Here is a 15,176-nt window from a genome sequence, read left to right as displayed (position 1 = left end):
GCTTTGGGAATGCCGACACCACGTGGAACAAGGACAAAGAGGAAGGGGGAATACAACAGCAGAACCCTCTGAAGCGGGGCGCCTCGCTGAGAGATGGCAAGCCGCCCTCCTCAGCGAGGCACCTGAAGACCAGGAGTGGGCCGTCCAGCGGGCCAGGGCCGTTGCCGAGGATCTCGAAAGATTTTCCTCGGGCGATGGAACCCTGGCAGCCTAGCCCCGGGCACCAACATCAACAACCGTTGGACAAGTAAAGTTTATTCCTATCCTATCCTATCCATTGCCACAGTGTTGCTCCAGGATGTTAAACCCAATAAGTGAATCTATCAATCAAAGGTATGGAAGGCATTAGCATAAAAACCACCCATTTTGAGGACTCAACAAAGCTGTATCTATGTCAGAGCTACATATTTTGTGAACACATGTTTAAATGCTTCAGGAATGTGAAGGTGCCTTTAGAGAGAAATGCAGAATTTCCAATTAGCACTTCAGTGCGGTAAAGCAAGTCGTCTTATGACTCGTAAAAGCAAATTCTCCAAAAACTCTTGCCATAAACATTAAACCACAATGTGACGACAAATTCCAGGGTTCCTCAATCATAACAGTTCCAAGGCCGTGATTTTGTAGCGATGCCTTTTCCCGATGCTAATGCCTTTCAGCACTTTTCGCGCTCATGAGTGGCTAAGTTCGGACGTAGCCACTCAGGCTCCACCCAGGGGCGCTACACCCAGGACGGAGATGCTCCACCCGAGGCGGTGCGTCTCTTGAGCACTCGCGAACGCGAAAAGCGCCGAAAGGCATTAGCATCGGGAAAAGGTATTGCTACAAAATCCTGGCCCAAAATGCCACTTCAAACTCCGAGCATACTACAAATATTAATCCGCAGTGGCTTTAAACGTGCCACCAGCAAGCAATGAAGTGGAACTTCACTTTGATGCACCATCGCCTGTTGCCTGAGAAGAAGTGTTAAAAATGAGAAATCCAATTGGAAAACAGGTAAAAATGTGCAAACTGTAAGTTTTTCAAACATTTCCTTTTGTTTTCCTTGCTGCAGTGCTAGGCAAATACTGTGTTACAGTCAGTTTTGATGCCCATAGTTGACACTACAATCTGTAAACCGGCATGGTTTTCGTTAATCCCTGTGTTTGGATTACGAAACGTTGGACCCATGGGAAGTTTCGTAACTGGCTATGTCCAAAGGAGTCTCGACAAATGCTACACAATTCATGTGCAAACTCCCAGAAGGAAATTCAGCAAGGTGAATTACTTACCCCACAATCATTGGCACCGTCTCCACACATACCAACGTAGTATCTGAAATACATAAAGATACACATGTTTATGAAACACGTTTCTGGATGAATAATCCCATGCACTCTTTCAGAAGCTGGGCATAAAAATCAGGCACTCATCAAGCTGTTGGTAAAGAGTGGTGATAAAGGACTACAGTGAACATGAATTCGCAAATGAGAATGCATGCGACAATAGCATTACGTTTTCTTTGCCTTAGCAATCCTCAGTGACTGCGGAGTTTGGTGTACAGTGTGGTGAATGCATATTTGTGTGCCTATGTCTTCTTCATTTCTTATCGACTCAAAACATCAAAATGTGCCACATGGAAAACACCAAGACTGCTCCCATATTTTCTTGTAGGCACCAGTTTAGGTGCCTGAAACATTAAGCATTCAAAACGAAACTTTTGCCCAAATAATCTTTCAAATTACTGGCTCCTACATGCCATTTCAAACCAGGGGAAATAAACAATGTTGACCAAGTGGACAGAATTGCCTACTGTCAGCGGAAATGTTCCAGTGTTTCAACATTGATATCGACGTTTCGACAAGTGGACTTGTCTTCTTCAAGGCGCCTTGAAGTCCACTTGTCGAAATGTTGGCTCCTGCTTCCCCCTTGTTCTCATTTCGCTCATCGTCTCGAATTTCCACCTCCCGCCTTCCCCGTGTTTTCCCAACATTGATATCGGCTTAATTTCAAAATGAACGCCGGCAGAATGCTAGTCATCCATCAATAAATATTCGCCTGATGTGTTACAATGTCCAAATTGGCTTGAACACTAACAATCTCCCAAAGAGCGGAAAACACCCTACACATGGTGCGAGATATTACTTTACCGCTGTGACATTTGACCAATGAGTTCAACAGTCACAAACTGTTGCCTAGCATGACAACGTCTATGTCCAGTAGAACCTTGTTGTTATGGTCCTGTTTCATATGATTTTCTGGTACTACCAACATTCGCGATTGAGAACCCAAAGAATGACCCAACACAGTTAAGTTCTTTTTTTTAACTGTTTAATATGTTCATGGAAAACACAATCTTTCGGCAACAATGTTCAGCATATTGCCAAACTGGGTTCATATGATATATTTTCTGGCCGCTAAATCCCATGTGAACACGAAAAGGGGTGGGGCCCATGTGAATGCCCCCATTAGATCCCCTGCCAGCGCAGCTTCCTCGCAGTACTTGTCTGTCCAAGTGACGGGAAAACACCGGTGCGCATTCAGTTTCCTATTGTGGTACCAGCAGATCTTCTTGTGGGTCATCGCACGTCGCTTTCACAGGTATCGCCGCCAACCTTACTGCAATAAGCATCTTTACCTATCTGTTTCACAGCGCACGTGGCATAGTGCTGTTGGAAGCACACTGTACGTTTTTTGATTGGAGAAAACCCAAACGCACTGCTGGCCACTTTTGCAGACGGTGCGAAGCGAATGTCATGTTTCACTCGGGTGGCATCGTATTCCGGCGTTGCCCACCAGCTCAATTTCGTTTTCGTTTCCTGTAGCCGTCTTAAAACACCACATCATAGGAAAACGGCAAAGTGCCACTCGGGCCCCACCAGCACGGCATGCGTCATCGTCTTGTGCCGCAACGATTCTTGCCAGAAAAGGCACGTCAGAACTTCCCACCAAAATGCTCACTCAAACAAGCTGCTGATCCAGGCCAAATTGAAGGAAGGCAAGTGAAAGCACGCCGAAGCCACAAAAACGACAATGCCTGTCCTGGGCCCCATCATCTCAGCGCGCATCGGTGTCGCGTGCTGCACTATTCGCACAACATATTGCATTACGTAGATGTCAACAGCCTTCGGGTCATACATTTTACTTCGGGTCGTACATTTTCCCAGTTAGTACCTTTTATTGGTTGGTACAATTAAAAACAGCAATTCCATGCTCCTTGCTTATACCGCATCTTCGCGTCTATAACCTGCAATAAATATTCAAAAATTTTAGCAGTAAAGTCGGGATGCAGGTCATATGCAAATTTTACCTTGAGGTGTGGCTTCACGGCAGCGCGCGCAACGCTGCCACGAAGCCACATTTCGAGGCAAAGTTTTTCTGCCATTCAAAGTTTTGTTATCTCTTAGGGAACCCTCATCTTCTCCTCACCCTTGCGTGTTGAAGCTCTCTTCTGCCCTCCATCATGGACACTCACTCTCTTCCACTGCGTTGGAAGAGAGTGAGTGAGCACTGCGCTAACCATTGACAAAGTGCAAAAAGTGGGAAAAGGAATATGTAGCACAAAAAAGGCATGGCAATAAAATCGTGGCCATGGAATATCTGTACCAAAGGCAAGCGTACATGCTTGTAGCAATGCGTTGACAAACATCGGCCGTATTCTCGGATGATCACTTTCAAAGATACTTTCACTTTCGCGATATTTCGCGTGACTAAAACCAATTGCGTCAACGTGCGGCAACATTACCGCCCTGTGCTGAGAATGCCGTCGCTCGTAGATGTCAGCGTGTCGTGCACCAGTCACGGAAAAATATAGTGTGCTTGACATCGTGCCAAGGTTTTCGTTGCTCACAGACACCAAAGCATATTGCACTAATCACGTGAATTTAAAGACATTCTCCGAAGGTGACAATCTGAGAATATGGCGAATTATTTTTTTGGCCACTCGTGGAATAAAGCCACCAATTTTCTGGCGAATCCTGCATTCTTCGATTATTAGGGCATTCTGGCGGTCGCCCGTCGAGTGCAAATTATTGGTCGGTGACTGTATGCTAAATGCTAGCAGCATGCTTATAGAGGCAGGTAGTAAACATGTTCAAATGTACTTTTAATTTATGAGCAAGGCTACCTACCCCATCTCTTGAAGGAGTTCCACCAACTGCTGCTTTTGTTCGGGAGCCATGCGTGCAAACACGGCGCCGCACACAGCCACCTGCACATTTTCAATAGCGCAGCCTTCAGCAACATTATGAATTCAGGCGCGTATAGGCAAGAAACGATAACGAGGTTAACTGTATAATCATTTTGAAAGCCATGGTGGATCCAGGGGGGGGGAAGGGGGGGGGTCCCTGGGGGCCCAGGCCACCCTTGAGAACGCTGGCATTTTAGTGCCGACGGTACCAGATGTGCAGTGGGGTGCAGTGTTGGCGGTTGCATTATGTCAAGTTTCCGAGACATAGTGGGTGCAAAGCATTCGCTTGCGTTGTGACAGCGAGTCCGTGGTCATCGAGTGAGATATGTTCATGTTTGCCTGAGCACACGTGACACCGAAAAAAACTACGAACCTTACTTCGCATAGTCTGTTTTCTATCTGCATCAATGCTCCACTTTTTGACTAAACTGACTTTATTATTATTGTTTTTGTTTTTGTTCAGGATGAATATCCCTATTTTTTTCTGCCCTTTTGTTTAACTTGTGGCTGCCGTCTGATGACGGGTGCCGGCACTAAGTGCAGTCGGTGATGGTGTCCAATATTTGCGGCCCCGCTTGATGCAGCCCGCTCAAAACTCCGACACTGTGACTCATGCCGGTGCATGGCTCTCAGCACCATCTGCATCGCATGTGCTGGCCCTCAAAAACGTGGTACTGCGGCCCGACCTTTTTATTATTATTATTTGTGCTTACTGCCGAGATACTATCCACCAGGAATGCTCTGGGAACTTGTGAAGTTGTTTTTACTTCTGAAATGTTAAAACCTTTAGAATTGATAAAATGCGTGGTCTAACCAAGCTTTTCGCTGCAAGTACAACTTCGTTATACATCACGCTTTGACTGCATTTAACTGATGGTTCATGAGAAGGCAGTGTGCGCCAATGAGCAGCAGTTATGGGGATAGTCTATAGATAGCAGCAGTGCGGGTGCTGCGGTTTCCTCATTATACACCGAGTGGCGCTAGGTGCGAGAGAGACAGTGGGAGACCGGGGTGCCGTTCGCGACAAGGATGAACGCTCAAGTTCTTGATTTCACTGCAATCTTTATCAACAAATAAATACTTGTTCAGGTTCCACCTGTTCTGTAGGCTCATCTTGTTCCAACACCTAAGGATGCAGTAGCTTCACCGAGACGAGTTCTGAGGTAGCTGGTGCGCATATAATTCAGTGTCTTTGTGTAATACACCAATTACGTTAAGCTAAGAGTATCATGGGTGAGGTATCTGGTGCTTTGTACTTTTAGGGCAAGTGCGTCTTCAGGGACAGTGGCAAAAACACCAAGCTAAATTAACAAGCAATGAAGACAGCAAGAAAAAAGCTTGGTTACCCGTTGCAGGACGTCTGGATAATGTTCACGCAACACGGCGAAAGTCTTGCCAGTCACAGCAACAAGTGGATGGCCCATAGAGATGGAAGTCACGCCCTGAGGTGCGTACCATGTAACAAAGAAGACGGCACATGTCAGAAAGCCTCACTGCAGAACGAAATCTGTAGGATATTCTCATGCAACATAATTTAATAACCATTTTATCTGCTAAAGTATTCACTTGAAGTCATTATTGGTCTGTTCAGCGGGCACATTTAAGCCTTATCAATGCTTGAAGGTAGGCTACTTGTTTGCTGTGGTTGTTATGGGTAACCGAGAATCGGAGCTCTATTCCGGTGAGGGAGCTCAAGTGACAACTACTACATTCAAGGAAGGCAGCAAGCACACACATTAGTGCCCACTACAGGCACATGGAGGCAGCGATGAAATCGAATGTATCAACGTGTGAATTTGCACTACAGAAGCAAATTCGTATCTGGCTTCAAGGTGAATGCACTCATTCCCTGTCCCATAACCAACAACTCGAAAGTTTCTCTTGAAATCACGAAGCATTAATTCATTTTTTAATGAATTAGTAAAATGGTAAAATAAAAGGCTAGATGAAGCGGAAAATAAATTAGTATAAAGCAATGCTTATTGCCACAGAAGAAAGGCAACTATTGTTTCTAGATGAGTAGCAAATTCCATATCTGCTTCCTCAGTGCACCTGGCCACCGTTGCTCACTTACAATCTACTGGATTTGTACGTGATGCCTGAGACTCTGGAACTTAACCATGCTATGTTGTTTTATATGGCAAACCTTGCGGTCAAGAACTTGGCAGGCATGCAGTGGACTCTGGATCGAATTTAGACCCAGCATGAGATTTTTTTAATGTGAAGCATTCATCTCCAAGTCAAGTCTGCTTTTGTGTATCTCTCTGCTTCTGTGGCTCAACAAGCAAGCAACTACAGCCAGCTGCAGTCATGAATAGTAAGAAGTTGAGGCCTGCAAGGAGCCGACGGAGGAGAACAAGCTAAGTGTATTGAGCGCAAGCTTATCGCGCACATTCTCTTTTGATGCACCCTTTTGGCTATTGTTGTATTACCTGGAGCAAGAGAAGGGAACAAATGTCGCTAGTTGAGGCTTGTCACTAGCTGAGGCTTTGGTTGCAAAAGTTTCAGTTCATCAACAAATAAGTGATAGTGGAGTGCTCAGCAAAAAAAAAAAAAAAAAAAAAGGCTTGCTTGTTGATTCGTTCGTTTGCTCGCTCGCTCAAAGTAGAAAAGACTAGGCAATAGGAAAACAACAACGTGCGTCACAGGCAGCTAGTGCCCCACAGGCTCGATGTGCACTGGTGTCTTGTGCGGCGAAGATTCAACATTGCGTGGATGTCAATTACTGTAGAGTCTGCCATACATATTTTTCCTGTCTGTCACAGACGTCTGCTTCGTTGAGGACATCGCGCCTCAATTTCAGCCAGAGGAGATGTCTCAACGCTGTAAAATCAGAGCCCAAGATGCAAATGTGTAGAAGAGTTGTTCCCGCTTACGTTGGGGAGGAGGTCGCTGCCCTTGCGATGCGACTTCGCAGGCGGTGGTGGTGCTTCTGAGGACTGCCAGCTGAGGACAGGCACCATGTCCGATGTGTCTGTGCTCGACGAGAGGATCTGCACCTCCTGGCCTCGTTCGATCATGTCGCAGTCGCGTGCCACACTCACTGCCGTCAGCATGTTGTCGCCTGGCAGAGAAGCACGTCAAGGACACAGTGCACCATCACGGTACCGCTATGCTAAAGAGTTGCGCGCTATGGCTGTGAATTCAACACAAATAAAGAAGTGGTGACAAAGCCGAGAGAAAGGAACAAAGTAGACGCTCACTAGGGTTATCCTTTGCTGAAGCCGGCACAGTTTGCTAAATACGGACTAATATGGACTGTGTGTGCCGGAAGAGGGAGAGGGGAAGCATTTCTACACCAGCCGAAATGCAGTGCATTTTTGCTAATCCATATTCTAAAAGGACCGAGAAATTGTATAACGTGGAACCTCAATCAAAGGGAGATGCAGTGATGTGCACACTCTGGAGATTAGTAAAAGAAATGCTACCTCCAGTCTACTGAGACCTATCAGACTAATTTGCAAAATAAAGCTGAGCGAAGACATTCACTTATCAAACAGGCAAGGCAGTAAAGTAGGCCTCCTTTAAAGCAAGCATGACATCAACTAAAACAAATCAATCTTATTCGAGGTTCAGCTTAAGAAAGTGTGCCTGTTGGAAAGTGAACAAAAGATGCCATACAGTTCAATTCTTCAGAGAATTAATCACAACAGTGCATTCATTCTAATCTGAGCCTCCATAAAGACAAAGAATGAGGAGAAGTTGACCTGGCAGATTCTGAACTCTTAAATTCAGCAGATGACACACACCTGTGACCATGATGGTGCGGATGTTGGCAGCTCGAAGGGTTCGAATGACAGAAGTGGTCTCTGGCTTGAGTCGGTTCTCCATGACCAGCAGCCCGACAAAGGTGAGGTTGTTCTCAACCTCTTCTCGGGGAAGCCGATGCACTTTGGCAAAGCTCGACGTGAACGGTCTGTGTGCCAGCGCCAGTACTCGGTGGCCCAGCTGAGTGTACGACGTCAGTGTCTCCACGAAGTCCGGCGGCACTGTGAATGCACGTGAGAAAAGGAAAATTGCTTGCAATGCCACGAATGTACGTTTAACATAACCTTGCTCTTCCAAAAGGCAAAGAGATGGAAATGCAAGCTCCTTGCAACATTCACTAGACTTGTGGAATGCGTGCGTTCTCTGCATTGGGACGATATGAAGCCCAAAGGGCAATGAAGTCCAGGAATGCCTGCTGGTTTTATATGGTTGTGATGAACAAAAATCGAGCCCCTCTGCTTCCCTTTTCCTCGGTCTCTCTACATTAGGCATATTAAAGCTGTTCGCAACCCTCCTAAGAGTACCTCTTTTTATATTACTATGCTGTTGCCAATGTTCTACGAGTTCACCAACTGTTGCAGCTTCCTTTTGTCTCAATACATGCCTGTGAGCTACGAGCCCAAGCTGAGGTAAATGCCGTGAACTGTGGAGCTATGAAACATTGAGCCATGCATTGACTTTTATGTGTCGTTCACGGGCTAGTACATGGTCTATTTCCATTGACATTTCAAAGCTTTAAAAGTGTTGGCACCATTTTTCTGTTGCACTAGATGTGGGATGCTTACTGAGGCTACTGGACACTACACGCGGCTCTATATAGCCTTGTAGTAGTTATAACACACACACAGTTTAACGTCAATATAACAAAGTACAGCGAAACCTCGATATAACAAACTTCAATATAACAAAATTCTCGATATAATGAACTATTTAACTTTTTATAACCTTTTGCCATAGAATGCCATGTATCTAGAACCTCAATATAACGAAGTGTGTTTGTATGCAATTTCAATGCGATGAAGTTTCGCTCCCGCCACAAAGGAATGCTGCGACAATAAATGTGAACTTCCATGGACGTAGATGGTCAAAACGAATGAATTACAAGCGGCTGCTTGCAAATGCACCCCTCAAATCATGGGCAGCACGACAAGAGCGACCGCTGAAGTGGAGCCGCCTCACGTTCCATATAAAGTTCAAGTGCGCCCTACGCATTTGCTGCTATAAGCACGACCGAAAGTGTACGAGGGTGAGACAAGAAATGTGGTGGCTTCTGGAGTGCCACCTTCGCGATTTCTGGCATGCAGCTTGGCTGTGGCTGCGCATGGCTGAGTGCGTACATGGTAGCGCACTCTGCTTTAGAGACAATCTACTGCGCGTACAAACAGTGGGCGTGCCAAGATGGAGTGGCATCACGTAAGCTGTCTTCTTGAGTGTTTAGTACAGGAGGTTGCGTAATCTCAAGTTTCGGTGACTTGTTGGGGCGAGAAGGAGATGAAGCATTTGCTCCCCGCTGCCGTCGCTCTTCCATGATAGCGTTGTCCCAGTGCGGGCGACACTATCAGTTGCGAGGGCAGAGTGCACGCAAAAGCGTGGCTGGCTTCACTTAATTTGTACCGCCAATGTGAATATATCGTTGACGTGGCACGAAACCGTATCAACCGTTGCCAACTGCCGAATTCATCAAAATGAATTGTTTTCTCATTCAAATTTGCTTTTTTCGATTGGCCGATCATTCAGAAAATTCTGAGGCCCCTTTCCGCAGGAGAAAAGTCGATCGGCGACTGTACTTAACCAGCTTTCAATCTGCCGCTTGTGCAAAGAGAGGGTGTGCTGAGATGGCATGGCATCATGTGTGCTGTCTTCCCACGTACTTAACACTGGAAGTTGCATAACCTTGAATTTCGGAGCCGCAGTACAGTGAGAGGCAGAAAAAGCATTCGCTCCCCACCGCAGGTGCTTTTCATGATAGCATTGTCCCACTGGGGGTATCACGATCACTGGGCGACACGATCAGCCACGGGGGCAAAGCGGACGCAAAAGCGTGGCTGGCTTTGCTTCATACCGTCAATGTGAAGGTATCGCCGACACGTCATGAAACCGTATCTTTCATTACCCACTCTCACGTTAAACAAAATGATTTTTTTTTTTTCGAATTGAAGCTTGTTTTTTTCTTTTGACTCCCTGATTATTTGCACAATTTTGTGGCCCTTTCTGTGCAAGAAAAATCTATCAATGACTGTACATTATTTGCATGTCAAATTTCAATGTAATAAAATTTCAATATAATGAAGCAAATCGCCGATTTTACAGACTTTGTTACATCAAGGTTTAAATGTACATTTATAGCTATTTATAACCCTATAGACTGAGTGCAGACTGATACGCATGCATAGTATAATAAGCGATAAATGCTCCATCTCATTTGCCTTTCATGTGTGTACGAAGCTTTATGTCCAGTCTACTACAACATGGACTCAAACAAAACACCACTTGACCAAGAGGAAATTTTGCAAGCTGTAACCTCATTTCCCCGACCGTTCTCCCAATTCACAAGCGTGCTTCTTTGCACTACACATTTGGCAACTAAGGGCAGTACCGGTCATCATTTGCTTGCCGAGGCTTCTCTCTCGCACATGGTTTCACCATGAGAGCCACATCTACACTTTCCACGTCCTAATACAAGCAAACTGTTTTTGTGCAAAAATGACCGCATTGCCATTCGTTGGGCAAACTGCCTCACAGAAAAGCTAGCTCTGCACTTAGGAAAAGGGTCTGCTCTAGTCGACTGTATGCCCTTGGCTAAACGTGAAATAACCAACCTGTCTCGGCCTTGCAGAGAGAGGCGATGGTCTCGGGGGCACCCTTGCAAAATATATCGAAGTGGGTCGACCCCAGCACACGGGTGACCACACTCATGCGCTGGAGGCCCGAGGAAAAGGGCAGCTCCCGCACGATGCCGACCTCGAAGAATGAAGGCATCTGGAAAAGGATATTGTTGGGCAAGTTAGACAAGGATATTGAGGGGTGAGGAAAACAACGGGCCGAGTATGAGGAAAGCGATATTGCTGGCAAACTGAGCAAGGAAGATACTTGCAGCATCGAGTTATGCAGATAACGAAGCCCCATTTCGTGGACACAGACGGCCAAAGATAACGAGACCACTGATCCAAGTGATGCGATACAGGCCCACAAGAAAGTAAAGAAATAAAATAAAACGCACCAATAAATTTCAAACATGTAAGACAATGATCCCTTCACATGGTCAAACCAGCTAACAGCCGTCGATTTACAAGATATCTCACTTTACCGGGCGTCTGACTGGGTGCATTATAAGCACCTATCTCGCTTCGCATATTTCACAACCTAACTCTTGCGAACGAAACTTATTTTGTACATGTATATGCACGCTATAAATTGCCACCAATGTTTAAGGACTGTTGAGCTTCTGTAGAAGCTACTGTGGTTTCTATTTGTGCGATAGCATGTGGAGCAAAATCTGACTTGCATCGGTACAAAGAAACACAGTGCATTCTCGTACACCGTATATATAGTTATATTAAAATGAAGAACACATGCTGTTGCGTAAAATGGCTAGAAACAACTGAAATTTCGCAGCATAATGATAAAAAACAAAGCACGCAATGACACTGAAGCGGACACTCCAGAACATAATCCAACTTAACACGTCATTCAGCCACCAATGGCAGGCATGGCCACAGCATGTCCTCGCCCCCGATCAAGTCAAATGGTCAAGGTTTTCAACACGAAGAGAATGTTTAAAGCAAAATGTTAAGGGATGTAGTTCAAACCTCAGTCAAGTCTCCAGCGGCATTCAAAGAAGGCACAGACGGTGCTTTGAAGTTGTTGGCAGGTCCTGGTCGCACAACTGTTGGTGCGATGATGTCATACTTTGAGTTGTCGTCGATGTCTGGCTCCTCCAAGACCTGTTTTTCAAAGCCATAGTGTGAATACTTATAGTTAAGATCTAACCAAGACAAAATACACAATACAATATTAACATCGTTGTTATTATTATTACTTAGCATACCTTATAGGCCCCTAGGTAGGGCATAGAGTAAGAGAGGTTAAAAAATGACAATCACATGGCAAATATATATGTATGATTTTCTTTGCAGAGTATTACTTACGGGTTTGGTGGCTACTACTCAAGTTTTCCAAGTGCATAGTACAGATTAATCCAATAGCACTGGTAAATGTAATAGCAACCCATGGTACCGGTTAATGCAGTTAGTTCTTAACCCAATTGGTCCTGCCTATGTGAGCCCACCTACACCTGTAGTTAAACCTCCCGTCTTCACTGACGAAAATTCAAATACACCAACGACATTCTCGGCAATATACTAATGCAATTCGACCTTTGAGGGGTTACATCTTGAGGTGATAGGTACAAACTCATACTCATTTAGCTTGATTTTTATATACATTTGCATGAACGACGGGACCACCGCCACGAGTAGCCGGAGGAAACAAGACACACGTGGCATTTCGATGAGATTGCCACCATGGGAAAGTGGAAGGAAAGGAAAGCAGATACGCGAGCGCTTGGAATGCCGACAAAGAGAGGACGGTGCAAACATAGACGTGGCCGACGCGGGTCAAAGTGTAGTATCTGTTCTTATCAGCTTAATGTTTGATACGAGTTGGAAGATCTTAAACTAATCTTTTGCAAGTTGGTGGAGTGCTTTGAAGACTGCCTCGCCTCCCGCATGGGTCGGCCCTGCATTGCACTATCTCCGAGATTAGCCCATGGTTTTTGCACGTGCGCAACAAAAATGCAAGGAACCCTAGCCATAAACAGCTTCACAGAAAAAATAAATGCACGTGACATTATGTTACCACTAGTTCATCCATATGTGTACATACTAATTCTAGAACCAAATAACATAAAGCAAAACGGCATGGAGCTGTGTAATATGGGTGACGTACCCAACTGGTGGCTTCGAACATCTTGAGATCAAGCGGATCACCCGAGAGCTGCCGGTCAATGACTGTGATGGAGTGGCAGGTCGCCATGCCTTGCAGTAGCAGAGATTCCAGCGGAAGCTTACTTGGGTCGGGCACGTGTTCCTGGAATCTGAAAAAAAGAAAAGAAAGAAGGTAGGAGAAATAACATGAAATCCAATCCGACACTACACAATACTCGTCAGCTTGACAACTTCGATCCAGGTTTCCCAAATGCTTGGCACTGGACAAACCAAGTCATTCTGGCTATTACTTTTGCTAGGAATAGCTGCAGACTTCACTAAAATATATTTAAGTATGGAAAAAATTTTCTGCTAAGGTCAAAAACAGTTCGAAATTAGTTTGCAAAAATAAAATGGACATCTTGAAGACTTGGTACTGGTAATTCCAAGCAAGTTCTCTACATTAATTGACTATACCTACATTCTGTAGATAATCTGCAAGATTCCCTTGAATTAATAATAAGAGAGACCAAATATTGATGCTTTTCCGAGTTCACCGCTTCTCTGTGGAAGTAATACGTTCACCACTGGTATACTATTTCATAAACACTGCCACGCACTATTTAAGAAAATAGCAGATATGTAAAATGCATCCAAGAGGATTTTCCCCGTTAGTGACTTCAGTGTTTTGTGTACTCCATAATGTAGGACAACCGCAGGATGCCGTCTTTTCGTACAGTACAGTTCCACAGAGGTGGGTTTTTCCAACTAGCACACTGCCAAGCCAATCCACTCCTTCTGTGCTTCCTTGTGGCTACTGAAGCTACCCGCAAGGAACTGGATACTGAAGTCATACACTGGGTACTGAGGCCATGTGCTAGCAAAGCACATGTCTGAGCTAGCCATCACGGAACTGATGCCCCTCGATCACATGCAGCCACCATGACGGAGAATAAAGCTGCAGCTTTGCGCACGACAGAATGATTCAAAGCAGCCAAGTCACTGCAGCAGCTGATGCTGGGCCAATGAAGTCATCAGTATCGTGTCGTCGGGTGTCGCTCACCTGCCACCGCTGGCGGGGACGACGCCCCACAGGTCAAGCCCTTCCTCGGTAAGCGTTCCAGTCTTGTCGAAACAGAAGCAGTTGATGCAGCCAGAGATGTTGATGGAGCGTGGCGAGATGCAGTAGATGAGCGCCCGCCGCAGGCGCGACTGGGCGAACACGATGCCGATGGTCATTGCGGCCGGCAGCGCGGGGGGAATGACGATGGTGACCACATCCAAACTGCGCACTATGATGTTCGAAGCGGGCACCCCACGCAGAGTCTGCAAGAAAGAAATGGCGAGATACATGTCTTGAAAAGAGAAAGAGAAAGCCAATGGGGGCTGAATGTCGGTTAAGAAAAGAAAAAGAAAAGTGAAATCAGCTGCAATGAAACATGGCTAGTATTTTTTTTTTTTTTTTGCCCAGGCTATGTGTTTCCTTGTGGTAATGGAAATTAAAATGTTTTAGATCTGCCTTGAGAATAGTAGAAACAAAGTGGGATGAACAGGAGTTATTCTAATTCACAATGTTTCACTCATGCAGTGATGGCTTTTTTTGTTCCTATGCCAGCTTATCAAAGTGACTGTTGACATGACAGTGAAAATTGAAAACACAAGCGGCTGCCAAGTGGACCTCAGAGACAAAAAGTTTAGTATATCTGTCCTACGATTTAGACTGCTCAAACAGTGCGTACTGAGGGGTGAATAGAGGCATGTTCAAGTGCACAAAATGCACTTTTGAATGCTTATGGCATTCTTGTTTGTGGCACCAAGATTCGTGTGGGTTCTCACAGTTCACCATGCACTGTAAGTTTGTGCACTGAAAGGGCCGTAATACAAAACCAATAAAAGTTAATCAGAAGCGATCAGCAGACAGAAAAACTCGTAAGGTAGAGTAAATGAAAATGAGAAAAATTCAAGGCTTTGTTAAGCATGTAAGGTTTCAAAAAGAAAATTGCACTTTTGTTACTTATGCTTATCATAAGCAGTTATTACTATCAAATTATCTTAGCACTCATTAGTCTAACATCAAATAAGAAAAAGAAACTCAGCAGTTACACTGTCCACTGAAAAACCGTAAAAAAGCCATGTTTTGAGGCAGCGGTGGTGACGACAAGCAACCGCAAAATCTACGGACAGCCTAGTGAAACAAAATAAAACTGCTATGCAGCATGTTCCGAGTAGCAACCTTACAAGCTTTTGAGAAGGTCGTTTCCAAATATTTGTGAACGGTTGGGATTATCTTGTTGGCTGTTTGTTGGCTGCAGTTGGCG

General features: G+C 45.2%; 1 protein-coding gene and 1 pseudogene across 3 annotated transcripts in view; one reads left to right on the top strand and one right to left on the bottom strand.

Annotated features, from left to right (window-relative positions):
- LOC142575714 (polyamine-transporting ATPase 13A3-like) overlaps positions 1-15,176 on the bottom strand; it is a 138,922-nt gene that overhangs the window by 20,129 nt on the left and 103,617 nt on the right. For all 3 annotated transcript variants that reach the window (XM_075685285.1, XM_075685284.1, XM_075685286.1), the window contains exons 13-21: positions 13,922-14,184; positions 12,881-13,028; positions 11,743-11,877; positions 10,753-10,912; positions 7,915-8,154; positions 7,042-7,229; positions 5,512-5,607; positions 4,107-4,186; positions 1,269-1,311 (exon numbers count right to left, since the gene is read on the bottom strand). In XM_075685285.1, coding sequence (XP_075541400.1) covers positions 1,269-1,311; positions 4,107-4,186; positions 5,512-5,607; positions 7,042-7,229; positions 7,915-8,154; positions 10,753-10,912; positions 11,743-11,877; positions 12,881-13,028; positions 13,922-14,184 — 1,353 coding nt within the window. The remainder of the gene's footprint in view (positions 1-1,268; positions 1,312-4,106; positions 4,187-5,511; positions 5,608-7,041; positions 7,230-7,914; positions 8,155-10,752; positions 10,913-11,742; positions 11,878-12,880; positions 13,029-13,921; positions 14,185-15,176) is intronic.
- LOC142576802 (U2 spliceosomal RNA) lies at positions 12,530-12,707 on the top strand (annotated as a pseudogene).

This window comes from Dermacentor variabilis, chromosome 3 (assembly GCF_050947875.1).
Source record: "Dermacentor variabilis isolate Ectoservices chromosome 3, ASM5094787v1, whole genome shotgun sequence".
Lineage (NCBI taxonomy): Eukaryota > Metazoa > Arthropoda > Arachnida > Ixodida > Ixodidae > Dermacentor > Dermacentor variabilis.
Note: the sequence above shows the minus strand (reverse complement) of the source record. Positions and strands in the feature narration are given on the sequence as shown.